At 38.8% G+C, this 22,267-nt stretch overlaps 2 protein-coding genes across 3 annotated transcripts in view; one reads left to right on the top strand and one right to left on the bottom strand.

Moving 5' to 3' along the window:
* PLEKHG7 (pleckstrin homology and RhoGEF domain containing G7) overlaps positions 1-16,744 on the top strand; it is a 90,510-nt gene extending 73,766 nt beyond the window's left edge. Inside the window, exons 14-18 of the mRNA XM_043446476.1 lie at positions 4,451-4,530; positions 6,884-7,037; positions 13,918-14,015; positions 14,966-15,117; positions 16,687-16,744. Coding sequence (XP_043302411.1) covers positions 4,451-4,530; positions 6,884-7,037; positions 13,918-14,015; positions 14,966-15,073 — 440 coding nt within the window. The 3' untranslated portion in view covers positions 15,074-15,117; positions 16,687-16,744. The remainder of the gene's footprint in view (positions 1-4,450; positions 4,531-6,883; positions 7,038-13,917; positions 14,016-14,965; positions 15,118-16,686) is intronic.
* Positions 16,745-17,582: 838 nt separating this feature from the next.
* EEA1 (early endosome antigen 1) overlaps positions 17,583-22,267 on the bottom strand; it is a 122,910-nt gene continuing 118,225 nt past the window's right edge. For both annotated transcript variants that reach the window (XM_043446262.1, XM_043446263.1), the window contains 2 exons: positions 21,729-21,827; positions 17,583-21,035 (listed from right to left, as the gene is read on the bottom strand). In XM_043446262.1, the coding sequence (XP_043302197.1) occupies positions 20,913-21,035; positions 21,729-21,827 (222 nt within the window). In that variant the 3' untranslated portion in view covers positions 17,583-20,912. The remainder of the gene's footprint in view (positions 21,036-21,728; positions 21,828-22,267) is intronic.

Below are 22,267 nucleotides of genomic sequence, written 5' to 3'. Positions count from 1 at the left end.
TGAAGAGCTTAGCTCAAGGTCTGGTGGTGGTGGTGGCTTGGTCGCTAAGACGTGTCCAACTCCTGTGACCCCGTGGACTGTAGCCTACCAGGCTCCTCTGTCAATGGGATTTTCTAAGCAAGAATACTGGAGTGAGTTGCCATTTCCCTCTCCAAGCTCAAGATCTGGAATCTAGTAAACACTCGACATCAGCCGTTCCCACCCTCATTGAGCTGGGCAGTCAGACTGTCAGTGTTGACAGAGAATCTGTTATGTAACACACTTTGTGCTGCCCGGGGTTACAGGATAGAGAATCACTATCCTGGATAATCCTCTCCCTCGAGCTGAGAAGGTCTGCCCCAGTAAGCAGACCTGCAGTCTGAGTCCGGAGGACAGTCCGATGCTGGAGTGCCCCGGAGAGGCTCCCTGTGGTCCCTGGGACTGGAGGGGGCGGACTCTGGCGAATAGAAGGATGTTAGGTCAGTGGGAGGACAGGAGGGAGGACATCCCAAATGAAAAGCACAGCACGAGAAAAGGCTTGGAGGCAGAGGCCACCTGGAAGAACAGGCTCCCAGCATGGTTAGAGGGTGTGCCCCGAGCTGACCGCCAGGCTCCCTTCCCAGCTCCACATTTGCTGTCTCTGTAACCAGGAGCCTTGTTCAGCAGTCTCCCCACACTGCAGTTTCCCCTCTTTGTTGTGAGGTTTTAAGTGAGCTATTGAATGTAGGTAGCTCTTGGAAGAATAGTTGGTAGAGAATCAGCGCTCAGTAAATGTCATGATCAGAAAGGCTGCCCAACTGAAGTAAGATTTGCTTTCATTCATTGATTCATTGCTTCACAAAATCTTGATTGAGCACCTACAGTGTGTGAAGCCCTGTAGGATGTGAGATTGCATGTTTATAGTCGTCTGAGATCTTGTCGGTAGGGGCTGCTGGGCAGTAAGTCCTTATTCAGGACACATCTGTTGAGAAATCTGCTCTATTTTCAAGACAGTGTTCGATGTCAGCCTGGGACATAAGCCCTGCCCACTCAGACACGCCTGATGTTTCACAGCAAAGGAGTTTTACGTGCATTTTCTCCTGCCAGTGAGTTATGCAGAGAAGTTACATTTAATCCCACATCACAGGACAAATACAGGGAAGTTCCATAACACATTCAAGGTGACTTGGCAAGTTAATGGCAGCATTCAGACCCAAGCCAACAGGCTGCCTCAACCTAGCTGGCTTCCAGAATTTTAGGGACTGCCTTGGAAGCCAGAGGGATCCAGCCAGGAGACTGCAGATAGCAGGAAGCCACTGGGTCCTCACACAGGGACACAATAGGGTTAAAAGTTGTTGAAGAACAAGTTCTGAAAAGCAGTGTGCAAAGTGGCTGGAGGAGACAAAGCAGAGAGACCAACCTGAAGGCTCCAGTGAAGCAGGGTGAGGTGGGAAGAGTCTGGGTCTTTGTTTCTCAACCATTCTCCACCTGTAGACTCCCCCTGCCCCCACTTGCCTTTGAAAAGATAACAGTTTTACACTCCCTTTAATGTTATTACAATTTCAGAAATAACTATATCATTGTGACAAAGCCAGATCCAACCAAAACCAAAAGTAAGGAAGCAAAACACAGTTCTGTGTGCAGTCATATGACTTTCCCTCCAAGATTTGGCCTCTGCCTGGAATTATCAGAGATTTTATTTCACCTCTTCCCTGTGTCCACCAACTTCCCCAACAGAGTGAGTTGCACTAGCCTATCCTAAAATGTTAGAAATGGGTGTGGATCAAAAAGGAAGACCTGTGTAAATATTAGTAACACCAGGCTCCTGTCTAACAGTATATGCTGTTAGTCAGGTTTCATCAGAGGGGGAGGCGGCGTCATACAGGAGTGTCCTATCAAGTTTAAAGTCACTGGGACTTTGACTCAGAGTTGGTATGGAAATGTGGTGGGGGTAATAATATTAGAAGAAATAGGGTATTGTTTTGAATGGGGAAAGCACTGGACCAAGAATTAGGTGCTTTAGCACCAATGGTGGGCTTTAGGGAAATTGTTTAAATTTCCTTAATCTCTTCTGTAAATATTGGTGATGACGGTGGTGATAACAGTGATAACGATGATACCTACTACTAATATGTTTCAGAATCTGTTCTAGCCTTAAAAACTGTGGTGTTAAGATTAAATAAGTGCATTTTCTCATTCCCAGAAGGTACACGTTTTTATAACTTTTGAAGTTTAACCAGCTTCCCATTGGAATTCATGTCAGCACATAACTTCCACAGATGCACTGCCCCCCACAGATTGGTGTTTCTAAATAGAAGTGAGTGAAGTTCAAGCCAGTATGATGGCCAAGTAGCCAGCTGTGGCACCTGGAGAACACCCATTGTCCAGGCCGCTGCAGAGCTGGGGTGAGCCGGTGGGGCTGCTCTGTCCCCTAGCGGTGTGATAAAGTGAAGTGAAAGTCACTCAGTGATGTCCAATTCTTTGCAGCCCCGTGAACCGTACAGTCCATGGAATTCTCCAGACCAGAACACTGGGGTGGGTAGCCTCTCCCTTCTCCCGGGTATCTTCCCAACCCAGGGATCGAACCCAGGTCTCTCCCATTGCAGGCAGATTCTTCACCAGCTGAGCCACCAGGGAAGCCCCGCAGTGCGATGGGAACCCCACAGTTCAGGCTCTGTGAGAGAAAGACCGAACCGAGCTAGAACCGCACCAGTTAGTTAGTCTCAGAACTGGTTGTGTGACCCGTAGCTTCAGACTCCCGGTATAGCAAATATGAATACTCTGGCTTTAGGCCTACAATGTCCCTCTTTTAGTCATCCTTTTTCATAATCCCATCTTTACTTTAGCACTGTCGGTTCTTGAATTTATCTCAAATCTTGTCTGTGTTTATTATGAGTCTGCTCTTATTACAGTTAAAGCTCTTAGAAGGCAAGATTCTGCCTTAATCATTGATGCACAGGTGGCTGCTTGGAAGTATATGTGCCAGCTTTCCTCGTAGCTGAATGTGACCAAGTGACTGAATTCTGCCCGCATTCTAACTCCTATCCCATTGGTTAGAATTCAGTCACTTGGTCACATTCAGCTACAAGGAGAGTTGGCACATGTATTTGTTCACAGTAAACATCTACCCACTAAAACTTGGAAATTTCATTACTACAAAATAAGAATTGTTTTTGAGAGACCACCGGCAGTCTGTGCCACAGCCCAGTTTGCCAAAAGGAATTTCTAGTAGTGATGGAAAACACTTAAAAAATATTCAAGGATAATTCAAGATTGAATAAAATATCTAATTTCTCTTCGGGGCAAATATAGGAAGTATCTTTCCTCTAAACTTAAAGAAGGGGAGTGTTAGATATTGTATCTATTAATTTAATCTTAGACATTGTGTTTCCAGGATATACAAGAGAGAACTTCTAGAATAATATAAACAAACAGAATAATAAAAAATATTTACTTGATTTTTCTTATATTTCCTTTAAGTGCCTGTCATATTCCCCTCTGAAAGGACTGTCCGTTCCTCTAAAATCATTTAAATTTAACCATTTCTAATTTCTAAGGGATAGAGTTAAATCAAGAAGGGGAGCGATCTCTCCAATATTTTCCCCTTCTACTGCTGTCTCCTTAGGGAAAAGCAGAAAAGCCTATTTGCCTTCAGTTATCATCAAAAGTTATATAAAGAAAAGGTTGTAAATGTAAAGCTACATGAAGACTTTAAACATGTATAGACACATTGCAAAACTCGAGAAACAAATTGTTTTAATGACTCTTAATCAGCTAGGGCCGCCATAACAAAATGCTGCCGGCTGGGTGGCTTAAACAGGAGATGTTTATTTCTCACAGTGCTGGAGGGTGGAAGTCTAAGATCAAGTCACCTGCTGATGTGTTCCTGGTGAGAGCTCTCTTTCCAGCTTTCTCAGTGTCCATGCGTGGCAGAGAGAGCGCGAGCGTGCCTTGGTGTGTCCTCTTGAATGATATTCACCGGGGTCCTCCCTTAAGCCTTCATCTAACCTTAATTACTTCCTTATTCCGAGTACACAATGGGGGTTGGGGCTTCCACAGAGAATTAGGGGGCTATGCAGTTCAGTCCACGTCAGTGACAAAGTGCCTTTTCTCTAGTAATGTATACCTTTGCCAGTGACACCCGGATGAGTCAGGAGGCAAAAATGCTGGTGTACTGTTGGTCAATAGATGTGTCCTGGCTTAACTGAGACCGCTACAAATATCACCGAAGTTATCTTAGATCCACATGAAATGCATCACTAATATCTTTAAAGTTGAAAGTGTGAGCTCACATCAGGTCCCTGCTTTAGGTAGAAATCAGCTCAGTTGTAATGCAGTTTTCTGACCCACATGATTGGAGCCCCCTGAGTCTCCTACACCCAGATCCCTGTTCTGTGTTGTTTTCTAAAGGGTTTCTTTGATTTAAAAAGAAAAAAAAAAAAACTTTTGCTTGCCATTTCCAGCCCCAATTTCATCTTCTTTCTTTCCTCAGAAAGCACAAGATTCCTAGATGTTTATCTGTTTCTCTTTGATGATTTCCTCTTAGTTACGAAAACTAAGCGCAACAAAAAGGTAAAAATCTGTTGTTTCTAAATAAGTCTGTTGAATGAGTTTGGAGATATTTCTGAATAAGTTGTTAAAAAGAGAAAAAATTCATGTACTTCAAATTGGACTTTACCCTCCATAAAATGGAGGCATTTAAAAGTATTGACTTTTTCTGTCATAGAGTTCTGAACTGAAAAACGTCAGTAACAAAAGCAAGTCCCATTTCATAAGGATGCCAAAGGGTGTGTGTATTTTTAGAATGACTCAAGTCCATATACTTTTGAGGGGAGTCCCAGAAGCCACAGGACTTTATGCCTGGCCAGCCTCAACAAATGAAATTCAGATCCTTTTGTCCATATCAGCCTTTTCCTCATCCACATTGTCCACCACAGTGAAAGTTGTCAGAGCAGGGGGCCTCTTGAAACCATCTGCCAAATGCATTCTAGTTTGAAAGTGCACCTCCTTCCTGAGAAATGATGATGTAGGGGGCTGCGGGTGGGAAGGGGCCCTGGTCTCTCAGAGTCTACCTGTAGTTAAGAACTGCAGATGCCAAACAGATGTACAGTTGGCATCACAGGGAAAAAAAGAGTCACCAAGGGCTAGAGCCACAAAATCTCTTCTAAGACTAGGGATTTTCCTCTTTTAAGTGTTAATTGTTACCACTGTTGTCATTACTCCCCGTTAAGCCATGGGTCTCATGGTCCACCACTTTCCCATTTCACAGTCTGTTCCCTGACTGAGGCCAGTGCTTTCAGGAAGGGGCCTTTTCTGCAGCCCTTAGAGGTGGGAAGAGCTGCAGTTTCTCCTTGGCCATCAGAGATACTTAATGTTCTAACCCACTCGCTCTTTCACTCAGTGGCTAGCCTTACCCCGAAGTTGAGACCGTGAGACCGGATCTCTCGGATATTTTAATACTCTAAGCTCCCAGATGGCGTGTTGGTCTCTGTCGTTTATTGTTTTAGTCCATAAGTCGTGTCCAACTCTCTTGCGACTCCATGGATTGTAGCCCACCAGGCTCCTCTGTCCCTGGGATTTCCCAAGCAAGAATGCTGGAGTTGGGTTGCCATTTCCTTCTCCAGGGGATCTTCCTGACCCAGGGATCAAACCCGTGTCTCCTGCATTAGCAGGCAGATTCTTTACCATTGAGCCACCAGGAATGTGGCATGTTGGTTAGTTAAGCTAAATAATTTAAGAGCCTATATTCAATTAAAAAAAAAAAATGGGCTTCCCACTTGGCACTAGTGGTAAAGAACCCGCCTGCCAATGTAGGAAACATAAGAGATGCAGGTTCGATCCCTGGGTCAGGAAGATCCCCTGGAGGAAGGCATGGCAACCCGCTCCAGTATTCTTACCTGCAGAATCCTATGGATAGAGAAGCGGTCCACAGGGTCATAGAGAGTCAGATACAACTGAAGTGACTTAGCTCACAAGCAATAAAATAGATACCCATTAATCAATCTGTGAATAGTTGATCGGTGGTTGGGGAGGGAGTGGCTGTTGGAGACACTAAGAGTCAGTTTCGAAACTTGGATGGCCTCCTGATTTTAGCTGCCAGACTAGCATGTCTGAACAGGTCAAGCCCCGAAAAATCTCTGTCCCCTTCCAAAACCTGACATTAAGCACAGCTTACCTTCTCTTTACATAGTGGCACAGATCAGAGCCCATGACTCATTACTGACCATGTTATAGTATTCTGCTTCCATGCTTCACAACTTGATTCTGAAATAAGGAATGTTACCTGTTTTAAATCCCCCTTTAAATTCTTCTCTCTGATAAATCTGAGAATTTTATTGACTTCACAGGAGCAGAAATAACCACCCAGAGAAGACATCAGGTGTCACTCTTTTTTTGGAAAAAGAAATAAGGAATGTTGTTTTTTCATTTCTCTTTGCTATTTAGTGCACAAATTGCTTCATGTACATCACAATTTTTGACATCCTTTTTCTTTTAATTTAGCATATATATTCAAAATAATTTCAGTTATTTATAAATCATAGAGCACGGAGTCTTATTTATTTAGATTTTAGTGTAAGATCCCATAGATAGAGTGGGCCTAGATGAGGCTCCTCTTTCTCACTCATTTAACTCAGTACTACAGAGGGATACTGGAAATGAAGATCTTTCCAGTGATGTGATGGTGATTTAATGTTTCCAGGCTGTGGAATTAACCATTTATTTACTCAGGTGATTAAACTTGGGGCTCAGAAACACTGCTTTAAATCACTGTGTACTTTGGGAAATGCTTTTCAAGATCCTAAAAAAACAGTAAGCTGGATTCAAACAATTGTCTCTAAAAATCAGTTTATTTAAGGATGTACTGTAAGTGTGTGTGTCAGTATTTATTTCCTACTTTTTGCATTATTTTCCCCCTAAATTTCAGAAACTTGGAGGCTCAGACCCTGGCTTAATGTGCCCTTCACTTACTCCTGAGCTGCAAGCAGTAATCAAAGAAGGTGGTTCATGTACAGTCATCGACCAGCCCATTCCACTAGACAGACTGGTTGTCAGAGGTCTCGATCCACTCCATGTGTCAGGTATGTGTCTTATTTCCATCATTCAGCTCAACTCTTTGCCATCCCAGAGTATTATGTTGGCCTTTTTTTGATAGCAGGACATGAATCCAATTTAAATCTTCAACAAAAATAATACTGAGTTTCTATGTAGTTAAATATCACTCATTCTACAGGCTAGTTATGGAAAGAGTACTGGACTTGCTTCCAACACTTGGATGACCCAGCTCTGCCCCTTGCTAACTGTGTGACTGTGGGTGCAAGGTATTGGGTTGGCCAAAAAGTTCATTCTGCCTTTTCTGTAAGATCTTACGGAAAAACCTAACAAACTTTTGGGCCAATTCAATATGTAAATTTTCTAAGCCACAGATGTTGTTCAGTTGCTAAGTCATATCCACCTCTTTGCAACTCCATGGATGCAGCATGCCAGGGTTCCCTATCCTTCACTACTTCCTGGAGTTTGCTCAAACTCGTGTCCATTGAGTTGGTGATGCCATCCAACCATCTCATCCTCTGTCATCCCCTTCTCCTCCTGCCCTCAGTCTTTCCCAGCATCAGGGTCTTTTCCAGTGAGTCAGCTCTTTGCATCAGGTGGCCAAAGTATGGAGCTTCAACATCAGTCCTTCCGATGAATATTCAGGGTTGATTTCCTTTAGGATTGACTGGTTTGATCTCCCTGCTGTCCAAGGGACTCTCAAGTCTTCTCTAGCACTCCAGTCCTACAAATCGAAATTCTTTGGCACTCAGCTTTTCTTATGGTCTAACTCTCACATCCATACATGACTACTGGAAAAACCATAGCTTTGACTGTATGGCCCTTTGTCGGCAAAGTGATATTTCTGCTTTTTAATACACTGTCTAGGTTTGTCATAGCTTTCCTTCCAAGGAGCAAGTGTTTTAATTTCATGGTTGCAGTCACCAATCCACACTGATTTCTGAGCCCAAGAAAATAAAATCTGTCACTGTTTCCACTTTTTGCCCTTCTGTTTGCCATGCAGTGATGGGACTGGATGCTATGATCTTAGTTTTTGAATGTTGAGTTTTAAGCCAGCTTTTTCATTCTCCCCTTTCACCCTCATCAAGAGGCTTTTTAGTTCCTCTTCACTTTCTGCCATTAGAGTGGTTGTCATTTGCCTATCTGAGGTTGTTGATGCTTCTTCTGGCAGTCTTGATTCCAGCTTGTGATTCATCCACCCTGGCATTTTGCATGATGCACTCTGCATATACATTAAAAAAACAGGGTGACAGCATATAGCCTTGTCATATTCCTTTCTTAAGTGTGAACCAGTCAGTTATCCCATGTCCAGTTCTATTCCTTTCTTAAGTGTGAACCAGTCAGTCATCCCATGTCCAGTACTGACTGTTTCTTCTTGACCTTCATACAGCTTTCTCAGGGGAGAGGTAAGGCAGTCTGGTATTCCCATCTCTTATAGAATTTTCCGGTTTGTTGTGGTCCACACAGTCAAGGGCATAGTCAATGAAGCATAAGTAGATGTTTTTCTGGAATTCCCTTGCTTTCTCTATGATCCAACAAATATTGGCAATTTGATCTCTAGTTCCTCTGCCTTTTCTAAACCCAACTTGTACACCTAGAAGTTTCTCACTTCACATACTGCTGAAGCCTAGTTTGAAGGATTTTGAGCATAACTCTGCTAGTATGTGAAATGAGGGCAATTGTATGGTAGTTTGAACATTCTTTGGCATTGCCCTTCTTTGGCATTGGAATGAAAACTGACCTTTTCCAGTCCTGCGGCCACTGCTGAGTTTTCCAAATTTGCTGTCATATTGAGTACAACACTTTAACAGCATCATCTTTTAGGATTTTTAATAGCTCAGCTGGAATTCCATCATTTCCAATAGCTTTGTTCATAATTCATCTTGATAAAATCAAGATAATATCTTCCCCAGTTGGTTGTCATGAGAACTAAATAATGCAGGTAAAGCAGTCAGTAAATGATGGCTATTATTAGGTCTGTTAATCATTTTAGTACCAATGTTATTGTTAAAGCACTGGTAAACCAAGACATGCTAGGAAAGCCTAAGATATTTTACTGCAATTGCTCTATAGAAAAATGCCAGAAATAAACATATAAATATGTGTACATACATACACATGTGTATAGATCAGAAATATATATTTTTGTTTTTCAAGCATTTCCTGAGAACCAGGCACTCTCTAAGTGCCTCGGAGTCACAAAGATGGAGTCCTCAGAACAATGAAAGATCAATACATCCTTTCAGGAAAGCCCTGGGTCTCCGAGGGACTTGAAGGACATCTTGGCTGACTTAGTACTGGGTGGGAGGGCAGCAGTGTTCGAAAGGAATCAGGCCTCTTTCTGCCTTGGGTACAGGCTCATAGGAGACCAGCAAAGACAGTAGGAGGGGAGTGCCTTCCTGCACCAAGGAGGAGAGGACAGGGACGACAGTCCAAGCCCTGTAGCACCCAGTCCAGCAGCCCTGGGCTGGTTGGTCCCTAGTCAGTAGCAGGGGACCAGCCTATACATGGCACGGCAACATTGCACCGTGAACACACCAACAAGTAATAGCCACAGTGTACATCAGCATGTTATGCAACTAGGTTTTATATTTGAATGTTTAAATCCTCAGTGTATCCAAACTCTCCCCAAGAGCAGCAGGGCTCCAGTGGGGTGGGAGGAACCTGCATCCAGAACTAGAGCCTTCTGCTTCCCTTGTCTGTTCTACTTAGAAGAAATAGCAGCTTTGCTGAAAAACAGCTGGAGAGGCCTTAAGGCCTTTTAGATCAGAGGCCAAAATCTGCATAAACCAGAGAGCCTTCCTGAGCAAGCTTAGAAAGGGGCATCTCAGAGGGACACAGCCTTCTTACTAGAGTGGCTGTAGTTAGAAGATTCTGCCAGGATTTATGGATGTGAGCCGAGGAAGGCGTGTGATCGCCCAGCAGGAGAGGGAAGCAGCTTGGGCTCAGGTCAGCCACAGCCCCGCCATCCCTAGCCCTGACATCCTAGGATTCCCTTGGGAGAGGCATGTTTTTTCTTTTGTATTCCTTTTTTTTCCTTTTCTTTCTTAAATCAATACCTTTTTAAAACCATACTTCCACCATGTTTTGTTACTTTTTAATTTGCCACGACCATTTCATTTTTGTTTTTAAATTATTTTAAATTTTTAAATAATTTAAATTATTTTAACTGTTCAGATACAGTGCCTGAGTCAGAATAGCTGTAGGGTGAAACAGAATAAAGTCTGAAAAAAAGGGATTGTGCTTTGAAGTGACAGAAACCTAGTTTCACATCCTGGCTGTATCATTCACAAACTGTGTGACCTTAGAAAACTACACCTAATCTGTGTCCTTATTTGGAATTAGTTGACTTTTTTTAAAAAATTGAAGTATAGTGGATTTACAGTGTTCCAAGTATGCAGCAGTGATTCCATTTTATACACACACGCACACACACATTTTTTTCCGATTCTTTTCCATTGTAGGTTATGACAAGGTACTGAAGAATTTAATTCCCTGTGCTATGTAGTAGGTCCTTGTTTATCTGTCTTTTAATTTTATTTCTCTTTGGCTGTGCTGGGTCTTTGTTGTTGCGTGGGCTTTTCTCTGGTTGCGGCAAGTGAGGACCACTCTCTAATTGCAGTGTGCAGGCTTCTCACTGCAGTGGCTTCTGCTGGACCACAGGCTCCAGGGCAGCCAGCTGTAGTCGGCTGCAGCATGCGGGCTCTGCAGCCGGCTGCAGCATGCGGGCCTTGCAGCTGCAGCTCCTGGGCTCTTGGGCACAGGCTCAGTAGCGGCGCTCAGGCTTAGTTGCCCCACAGCATGTGTGGTCTTCCTGGATCAGGGATCGAACCCGTGTCCACTGCATTGGCCGGTGGATTCTTTACCACTGAGCCACCAGGGAAGGCCTCTTTTTCTGTTTCACATGTTGATACAGTGGGGCTTCCCAGGTGACACAATGGTGAAGAACTCACCTGTCAATGCAGGAGACAAAAGAAATGCAGGTTCAATCCCTGGGTCAGAAAGATTCCCTGGAGGAGGAATTGACAACCCACTCCAGTATTCTTGCCGGGAAAATTCCATGGACAGAGGAGCCTGGCAGGCTACAGTTCATGGGGTTGCAAAGAGTCAGACACGATGTTGATATAGTAGTGTGTATCTGTTAATCTCAGATTCCTAATATATCCCTCCCTTACCTTTCCCCTTTGAGAATTATGAATTTTTTTTCTGAGTCTGTTTTGTAAATAAGCTCATTTGTATCCCTTTTTTAGATTCCATAAGAAATACTGTATTTGTCTTTCTGTTAAGATGTCACTTTACTTATCTCTAGGTCCATCCATGTTGCTGTAAATGGCACTGTTCTTTTTTATGGCTGAGTAATATTCCTGTGTGTGTGTGTGTATCTGTTGATGGACATTTAGGATGTTTCCATATCTTGGCTACTATAGTGCTGATATGAACATTGGGGTGTATGTATCATTTCAGTTTTTGTCTTTTCCAGATATATACCCAGAAGTAGGACTGCTGGGTCATCTGGTAATTTTTAGTTTTTTATAGAACCTCCATACTGTTTCCCATAGTGAACGCAGCAGTTTACATTCCCATTCCCATTTCTCTACACCCTCTCCAGCATTTATTATTTGTAGACTTTTTAATGATGGGACATTCTGCCCTGTGTGCGGTGGCACCTCATTGTTGTTATGATATGCATTTCTCTAATAACTAGTGATGTTGAGCATCTTGTCATGTGCCTGTTGGCCATCTGTATGTCTCCTTTGGAGAAATTCCTGTTTAGGTCTTTTGCCCATTTCTTACTAGGCTATTTGCTTTTTTGATACTGAGTTGTATAAGCTGTTTATTTTGGAAATTAATCCTTTGTTAGCTGCATCATTTGCAAATATTTCCTCCTCTTCTGTAGGTTTTCTTTTTATGGTTTCCTTTGCTCTGCAAAAGCTTTTAAATTTTTAATTAGGTCCCATTTGTTTATTTTTGCTTTTGTTCCCATTTCTCTAGGAGATGAATCCAAATAAATATTGCTATTTTTGTCAAAGAGTATCCCACTTATCTTTTCCTCTAGGAGTTTTATAGTATCCAGTCTTACTTTTAAGTCTTTAATCCATTTTGAGGGGGTTTTTTTTGTGTGTGTGTATATGGTATTAGGTAGTGGTCTAATTTCATTCTTTTACACATTGCTGTCCAGTTTTCCCAGCTCATTTTTTGGAGAGATTGTCTTTCTCCATTATATATTTTTGCCTCTTTTGCTGTAGATTAATTGACCATAAGTACATGGGTTTATTTCTGGCTTTCTGTCCTTTCATTGATCTATGTGTCTGTTTTTGTGCTGGTACCATACACACTCTTTCGGTCACTGCAGTATAGTCTGGGCTCGGGGAGCATTGATTCCTCCAGCACCGAGGTGGTTCTTTCTCAAGATTGTTTTGGTGATTTGGGCTGTTTTCCTATCTTATAAAGTCGATGTGTGGTTTAAATGACAGTAAGGAAAAATACATAGCACTGTGCCTAGTGATAGTAAGTGCTTAATAAATGATGTCAACTATTGTTAATTATTAGAACATCAGGGAGAAAAGAGCTACTCCTTTTTTAATTTTTTTATCACCTTATTTTATCTTCTAAGCCTCGCCATACAAGATACTTTTGCTTATGAAGTCTTTAGTAGTTATATTACAAACCAAACAGATGAGGGATACCTTAAATAACTGAGAACTACAGATTATGAGGAAAATGGATTCTGAAATCCAGCCAAGAACAACCACCTGATCTTTAAAGCCTCACTTGCTGCAGGGAATTTATAAGGAGAAAAATCAGGAAGTTAAACAAACACAGCCAGATCTTTTTTCCAGAAAGTCATTTTAATAGGTTTAAGTTCTCTCACCCCAGAAAAGCTGGACAGAATTTCATGACCTCGTCAGGCTTTGTTGTGGTAGAATTTAGGAATTATGAGGGATGGACTGTTAACAGTTTGTAAGAGTTAAGTAGTTCACAGTTAAGAAAATAAAAGTCTCATATTTGCTTCAATTCTGAAATGAGGCTCAACTTGCCTCAGTGAGTCTGAATTAAACCCACGAACTTCAAGGAACAGGAAAAACAGCTGTGAGCAAGCGTCAGCTTAACGGTCAGCCAGGAAGAGGCACCCGTCCTCCTCTGTAGTTCTCGGTGCGACCTGGCTTGGCTTTGTTCCTAGACATAAACTGACTATAGGAAGAATATGTAGGCTGGAGAACTTTATCCCTAGGGTTGTATCAATAATTCAAGGACAAACTTTCATTTTAAGAGCTCCAGCTGTAGTAATAAAAAGAAAGGAAATCTGCTTTCCCGGGAAAATCTCCTGTTGTTTCTTTAAGAGATGCTAGGAAACGACAGAACGGACCATTTCTTTTCAAACACAGAAACCACGCCAACATTTTTTGTTTTTGTTTTACATTTCACATAATTTGGTGGATGTTGGATTTTGAGTCCTTTTTTTTTTTTTTTTTGCTTTTCTTGGATTGCTGTGAAGCATTCAGGTGGTTTTTGTATGTTTGCCACATCTTAATTTGTTTAACCCTTGTCTTGATGTTTAACTTGCCTTTAAGTACAAAAAAAGGAATGGTGGGGGGGCGGGGGGTGGTCAAAGAAACTGATTATTTTTCATATTAGTATTTTATTTTACACAAAGTCTATCTAATACACTAAATTTCTTCTTTGGGGAGGAACACATTTTCCATCACTTAAGCCACAAATGTATTTCATCAAGTCCCGGAAGTTGTTGGCTAGGGAAGAAAAAGGTCTGCATAGTTAAGTGGGCACTCTCATAGACAGGACAGAAAACTCCCACACATTAATAAACAAACAAAAATCCAAGTTCTTAAGCTCAGAAACTATGGATTTCATATTGAATGCTTTGTTGTCTTGTCCTTCATCTTTTTCTAGTCTTTGGGCTGAAAAATGCTTTCCTCATACAACATGAAAACAGATATCGACAATGTATAGCAGCGTTCTTATTACAAGCCCAAACGGAAAACATCAAGGTAGGTATTTCAGGTTTGTAGGTTTTGATTCTTCAGATGTAAGAGGGAAAAAAATCTCACTCCAAACTCATTAAGGAACAGTGAAAGAAAAGTTTTGTCAAGTTTGGGAGGACAGGAAGGACATGAGTATCTAACCACATCAGGCTCAGAAACCTCAGCACTGACCATTTTCTTATATCCCCAGTGTTGACACAGCCTCCCTTGTTTCTCCTTCAGCAGCAGCTTAAGAGCTGCCTCTGACTTCTGGGAGGCCTATAGGAAATGAGGGTAAAACTGCTTTGGATTGCATGCTTTTAAGATGTTCTAATCAATTTCAAAGCCCCGTATGCAAACAGTATGATGCCAGCTTAAGTGAGGGGCTCCTGCAGTAATGAACCACCAAGTCTTCTCTTCACTCTTTGAAAATAGGCCCCAGTTTTTACAGCTATGGAGCTGAAGAGCGGCTGCCTATATCTGACTCTGGTGTCTCTATCTTAGAAGTTTCCATTTTCGTCTTTCCCTGGTAGGCTTTCATCAGGACAGCAGTGTGGCCAATTAATGGAAGCCTGCATTATTTTCAAGGACTCGATTTCTTCCCTCAGCCTGCTTTTCAAGTTATGCCAGCTGATTAAGAACTTCTATTTCCACACAAAGTGGATATTTAAGAAATTCAACTTTCAAACTACTTACATTCCCAATACTCATCTTTGTAATTAGTCATCCTTAACTATTATGGTTTCTTGATTACTCACAACTGTTTATCCAGAATACCATACTCATCTAATCCATTGCATTCATGTGATTGGAGGTATTTATGATACATTTTATTTAAGACAGAAAATGGGAGACAGGCAAATGTTTCATCGGTCTTCAGTTTTAAAGAGCAAGTCAACAAATACAAAGGAAAATATTAATCCAAATATGTTAGAAATTTTCAGTTTAACATTCTCACTATATTTTTTCTTTAACAGAGAACATGGATAGCACAAATAACAGCAGCAATCTCTTGCTTCACCAAGAGTCAAGAAACCAAGAAAATGTCCTCATTCAGTTTGCCTGCAGAATCCTCGGAGATTTAGGGACCTAAATCAAGTGGCACACCTTTTAGACATTAGGGACTAAGGTATTCTTTCATTCAAACTTGCAGCACTTAACCTAGGGATGACCTAGAATAAGCATTTTAAAGAAGTTTCAGAATTTGAGCTAGGTACTCCTCAGGGTAGAGTAATAATGACTTCAGCAAATTTGAACCCTGAGAATTTCTTGTTAAGTATACACATGTTGATATCCCAGAGTATCTCATAATGCTTCAGGCAGGCTTGAAAAGGGGGTGAGGGAAGTATGTGGCTACTAGAATTCATAATGGATAATCAGGTGGCTGCAGTGTCAGGTGGGAAACAGTGCCCACTGCTTGGGTCTGAGATGAATTCTAGCATCTGATTCTTTGTGTATCTGTAATGAAACCAAGTCTCCTACCTGGTTTGTAAATCAGTTTTACTGCTCTACAAGCCTACCTCATACAAAGTTGGATTGCTCTTTTAACATACTAAGCAATGAATAATAATGTCTTCATCTTAGTAGCGGTTTTTAAATTTCTGGTCTCCAACACTTATCTCAGGTTTACTTTATAATACTCTTAACTTGGAGAAAATCCCAAAAGACTAAATTCCATTGTTTTGAGAAAAAAGCAATTATCTGTTCTAATTTTACTAGTTAAGTTTTACTTGGGAGGTTTCATAGAAACAGTAGCATATCTTTCTGTAAATCTCACTTTTTGAATAATGGAGTTTTTCATAAAACTTTCTGGTTTGAATGTGTGTGTGAGTTAGCACAATACCATCACTGCATCTTATTTGGCAGGACTGAAAACATCATTAGAATTCTTACCAAGAAAGGCAGGTTGAATTATTATCATGATAGAATATACTATTAACTGCAGGTAAGGAATTAGTTTATTCTCAGAATGAAATTTGTGATTTTCATTTTAGACAATTTCAGACATAGTACCTTCTACAGTTTCCAAAATGGAAGTAGTAATATTTATCAACTCAGACAGCAAGACAAATGATACTTAAACTGATCTCCTTAAGCTGGAGAATGGGATAGAGAGGATAACGCTTGGGGAAGGCATGTGAACACTTAATTCTTGGAGAAGAATGCACGTTTCACCATGTGAACCAGGCAGTACAGACAAGTGCAACATAACACTTTTAAAGGGCCAAGCACTATTAGAAGGTGGAGGGGGGGGGGGGTGGCGGTGGTCACAGCCTCTGTGTAATAAAGTCGTATTTATTAGGAGTAAGTGAAAATGAAAGGAAAACCAGTAACTACTGTCAGTGCCTAAGAAAGAAAAAAGGCAAAGGTACAGGAGAACAAATTTTAAGTTCTTAGAGATGAAAACTAATTTATGTATTTTTTAGAAAAAAATCATCTTGCAAGGATTCCTAGAGATCAGCCAACCTAGGAAAAGAGCAGTGGATTAGGTAGGTCTAGGTGATCTCTCAAGATTCCTTTTAGTTCCATGAGGCCAGTAAACACGTATGTATCAAAACTGATTTCTCCCTTAAATCTCATCAAAGGGAGAAAAAAAAGATTGACTAAATTAACATGTAAATTTAATTATTTAAGATGTAAAACAGCTTTAGAATATGCTATATACAAAGAAATCTTAGCACTTCTATGTTCATTGCAGCACTATTCACAATAGCCAAGATGTGGAAAAAACCTTGATGAGTGGATAAAGAAACTGGTATGTACATACAATGGAATTCTATTCAGCCTTGAAAAAGAAGAAAATTCTGAAACAGGCAACAACATAGATGAAGCCTGAGGACATTATGTTAAGGGAAGTCAGTCAGTCACAGAAAGACAAATACTGCATGATTCCACTTATGTGAGATTTCTGAAATACTCAAGTTCATAGAATCAAAGAGTGGAATGATAGTTGCCAGGGGGTAGAGGGAAATGGGGAGTTACTAATCAATCACTGGGCATAAAGTTTCAGTTAAGCAATATGAGTGAGCTTGGGAGATCTGTTGTACTGTACACTTAAAAGAGGGTAGATCTCATACTAACTGTTCTTACCACAATAAAATTTAAAAGAATAATATGCTATGTATTTGAAGTGGAATTCTATAAAGCTCACAAAAGACCACATCTGATAAGTGTTTGAGGATATGTACATTCTCTTCAGAGGAAAACACATTAGAGTAAAATGAAAAATCACTTCTAAAACTTTGGTTCCTGAGGGTAGGGGGACAGTAAAAAGCAACAGTACATTAAGCCATCAGAAAAGTATCTAAGTGGTTGCCTAGCTATTAAATTTAAATGTGCAATGAAACAAGGGATTAATATTATTTAATATTTTTTAGTTTTGCTAATTCTCTGCAATAATGGAGTGAAAAGGAGATGTCTGAAGCAAAATAGCACTAGTAATTTCTCTTGAAGTTATGAACCTAATTACTATTCTAAGTTGAACATTAAAGCACATCCACTGTCTATATCCAAGTGCAAAGTTCTAAGTCTATAAATATTAGCCATTTTACATTATCTTTTTAAATAATTTGACAAAATAATTTGGTCACAGAATATACTAAAAGAAATGATTTTTAATGTCTTTAGCATTTTTTTTTAAAAAGCAACAATTCAGTAAAGGATCCTTCCATTGTTCTTTATACAGATTTAAATGTTATGTAATTTATCAGTTACATTTATAATCAATAACCTTCCACTCACTGAGTTTAGAAATCACAGTATTTACTGAGCTAAACTCTCTCACAAATAAGGCACAACTACATGATCACAAATAGTAAACAATACAATGAATCCAAAATCTAAAGGAAAAAATATTCATGCAAAAGTATCTACAGAAGTTATGAATATGATCCAGTTCAGAAAGTACAGAATGTCATAGACATAACTGCGTCATGTTACAATAAATTCATTACTTCTACACAGAACCTAGCTATTTCCAATTCTATTTTATACAATTTTACATAAATTTAGTAAGTTTATACACAATATTCACATCTGCAACAATAACTGATCATTAAAATTCAGGCAAAGGGCAATTAAGACAATAATGTGTGGCACATTATATAATCACAGAATACCATTCATCAAGCTCATGTCTAGGAATACTAAATTAATGGCACATTTAAATCTTATGGATCAAATCATCCATAGCCAAAGTGCATTTAAAAAAAAAAAACTAGTCAAATAGGTCATGAATAATATCAAAATATATGATCATAATTTGCTCTCCACTTAAAAGCTAAACATCTTTATGCAAATGCAAGGTAAAAAAAAAAAGTGTCTTTAAAGTTCTCCAAACTATAAAATAATCATAATTTTCAACAGAGATGGGGAACTAACAAATTTGGCAGTTACTATTTAACATTACTGTGAGGAAACTGTTAAACTATCTAATTCCGCATTAAGAGGTAGTTGAACAAAATTATACACTGCGTTGAGGTTTTTGTGTTTGTTTCCCTCTTTTTTTCTTCAAAATAAATCCTATAACAGCAGCTTTGTCTTCTACTAAAAATTCCGTAGGTATAGTTTATTGTACACTAACCCAGCAAGACTTGATTATTAACTCCCGTTTCTGTGCTGGGGCTTAGAATTTACTAACGTGTGATGCCAATATGCTTTGCATTAGAGCTGGGACTCCGTATGTGCCAGCTCTAAATCACTGACAGAGTACTAGTAGACATCTAAAATGTAGAACCAGTAAGCACTAAGAGGATGACTTTTTAATTAAAAGAAAAAAAACCTTCTGTTTCCAAAACACCTTGTTGGTGAGACTAATAGCTAAATTTTAGGTTTCACTTCTACTTAATATGTAGTCAAATTATTTGGGGCTTACAAAGTAAGATTAGCTAGATGAAAAGTAGAAAATACTCAAACACATATGTATTTGTTATGACTATGTGGGCAGGGGGAACAAGACAGGGAAAGGCCTTCAGTGCACCCAATTAGGAGATGAAGTGAACAAATATTCTAATCCAGGAAATTTCTCATGAAGTTTCATTATCATTAAAAAGAACAACTGTGCTGTGAATGTTATTCCAACATGCTTATTAATTATAAGTGTAGAATTAAGAGTATTTGAATTATAAGTATATGAAAATGCATAGTTTCTATCATCAAACATATTTTTAATAAGGAACCATTGTATTTCTTCAATATTTATGCTCAAAGATGTATGTTATTTATCTGAGTCCAGGGACTCAGTCAGGGTCCTCAATAGCTACTGACAACAATTAACTTAAATGGGTTTTTTAAATTAATGAATATATGGCAATCTCTTTTAGTTTGTATACATTATAGGAAGAATATAACATGATAATTTCATTTCAGCATGATACCTGAAAGCACTTACTGTTAATGAATTATTAGGTCCCACCCTCCCCCATTACCGAATGATTGCACTGAGAATACATAACTGTACATTTCTTCTCAGAGTAACACACAAATATTAATGACTCTTCAGATGTTTTCCAATTTTCCAAATTAAGACTATGGTAAAGTTTTAATTCCACTGTTTAGCATACAAATAAGCCAATTTTTAATTACCCTCAATTAGTCATTCTGTTTCAGTTCTGGTTTTAATATAGGGGTTCCTAAACACATTTGTTTTTGGCGATACTCTATTATCCAACTGTTATTTCAAGGTAATTTCATAGCATTATTTTTGTGAAGTAAACAGATACACAGTTGATATGAAACCCCAAATTTAGAACCTTTAAAATCTTAAGTCAAGTTCAAAACTTTAAAAAACCCTTCCCTGTTAGCTAAGTAGAAAATATAAAACAGGATATTTAACATCTCCTTGCCGATTTATATTTGTTTTTACAGATAAGTCTATAGCAATACCAGTTACTAGCTTTAAGATGCAAAATTACAACACAATTACAGTGAAGCTGAGCTATATACTAGAGAAGGTTAAACCAAATTACCTTCAAAAAAGAAGATCCATTAAAAAAAGCAAATTCAGATTCCTGAAGATGCTGGAGAGACAAAATAAGGATATAAAATGAAAGCTAATCTCAGAAGACTTCCTACTTAAACACAGAATAGGACCATTACACAATTTGTTATTCACCTTCCAACTGGGGGTGAGGCTGGTAAGTTTTGTAGGATTTTTAATTAAGAATATGTGGGAGTTTAAAAATGAGTTAGAAAGACAAAAAAGAAAAATTAACCCTAATCTTTAAATACAACCCGAGAATAGCCATAATACGGATAAAATATGGATAGTTATAAAATAAGCAAATTAATTTTAAAGAGATTGCCATAAAATCCACCCAAGAGAACTTAATATAGTTAACATAAAAACCATGTTTGAATTCATGGTTAATACATATTTAAACATAATCTGTATTTAGAACACTTGAGTAGTAAATTTGTAACAATGCAACTGAGCTATGGACCTATATATAAGAAAAAAAGAAAGCTTTATAGTTCTGTGCATGACTTTATAATGAGAATATTTAATATAATTGATGTGTTATTGTGCGATATATCTGATAGGGTAACATCACCCATATACATTTCCATACACTAAATTTGGGAGAAAGAAGCAGCTACGGAAGTGTATTCATATCATTTCTGAACAATGAAATTATATTTAAAAAAATACATTGCTATTTTCCGTCCAAAATTTATTTACATTTCATTGGCTACTTCTAAACTTGGCATGAAAGCTGTTCCAGGGGTAAATGGAGAAAGATGAACTCAAGTCTCACAAAAATAGAAGAATTTTACTTGATGACATTCCAAAATATACGAATTCTAATTTGGTTTAGTATTGCAACCACTGTCCAAATCAAATAGTAGTAGTCCAGGACCTCTATTAAGTGCATTTATTAAAAATCTAATGTTACTGTAATATTACTTTGAAGTTGTCGTAACCCATTATCCTTGTAAGTCATTGAAACATGCATCACAGACACGAACAGGCTTCTTGGAAGAAGGAGTTAAGGCATTTTTGGTTGAACACTCAGCACAGAAGATATTTCCACACTGTCTGCAGTGATGCTGTAAATGACAAAAATTAAACATTTTCAAGCATAAAAACTATACCAAAAGTATTATGAGACTATAAGAAGAAAGCAAACTTGCACTGTGAAAGTATATTAACTTTCAAGTGATTGATGTACTATTTAATAATATAAAATTTCAATATCAATTTAATCCCTTTAGTTAATTTGAATGCTTCCTATTTAATCAAATGCTAAACATTAAATATGGAATTTATCTTGGAATTCTCAGAACCACCTTCAGAGGATTTTAATAAATGCCTTAATAAAGTACTTAATAAAGCACCTCTATCAAGTGAAAAACTGTTCCTATTTGCAAAATGTTTTGGGCATAATTTCTTCTATAGGATACATCACATAATGGCATTATTCAGAATTTCTTTTTATCTCTTTTTTCTCCTTTAAGAGAACGCAGCGATGACTAAAACATGAGTTGACCATGAATGCACTGGTTCAGAAAATGATTATTCCAGAGAGTAACTCAGTAGGAAGACAATGATTCAATTTAAAACTAAAATTGAAATACATGGGCTAAAAAGAAATTAGAGTGCATGAAATTTAATTATTTTTTGTAGTTTTAAATTAATAAATGGCAAAACTTTTGAAGTCTGTCAAATGCAGGACACTTTTGATGGTCAAAACACTGTCACCAAGGAATAAAATCCAGAACCATAGTAATAAAACCATTTACCCGTCTCACTGTTACGGAAAAGCCTTTCCCACAGGCCATACAGTTTTGTACTTCATTGTCTTCAGCCCACTTTCTAGTCAACGCCTGTGTATGTTTGATCTATTAAAGAGGAAAAGTTTCAATAAATAGTACTCCAAGCTATAAACAATGATTTATAATTTCTAACTAGGTGCCCAAGCTTTAAAACGGATACATTTTTAAAAATTAGAAATACCTTGGTCAACTTTCATTATCAAAAGTTGCTACAAATGAATGACAATAAGTAAAGCAAATGTTATTCCTCAAAGATGTTGGTAATTTCTAACCTTCGATGATTTCCAATGCATTCTAATCCTAAGGATCAAGCAATCCTTCCTCGCAACGCTGAGCATATAGTGAGATCACTTCAACATACAGGGACTCATTCATTCGTGTTCTTGACTTTTCCCAATAATGGCAACTCATGAATGACATGGCTCTCCACTTCTTGAGGTCTCTCAGATAAATTCTATAAATCTTATATTTAATTATCCATTAACACCTACAGTACTGCTACAACT

The sequence above is a fragment of the Cervus canadensis genome, chromosome 25, assembly GCF_019320065.1.
Source record: "Cervus canadensis isolate Bull #8, Minnesota chromosome 25, ASM1932006v1, whole genome shotgun sequence".
In the NCBI taxonomy this organism is placed as follows: Eukaryota; Metazoa; Chordata; class Mammalia; order Artiodactyla; family Cervidae; genus Cervus; species Cervus canadensis.
Note: the sequence above shows the minus strand (reverse complement) of the source record. Positions and strands in the feature narration are given on the sequence as shown.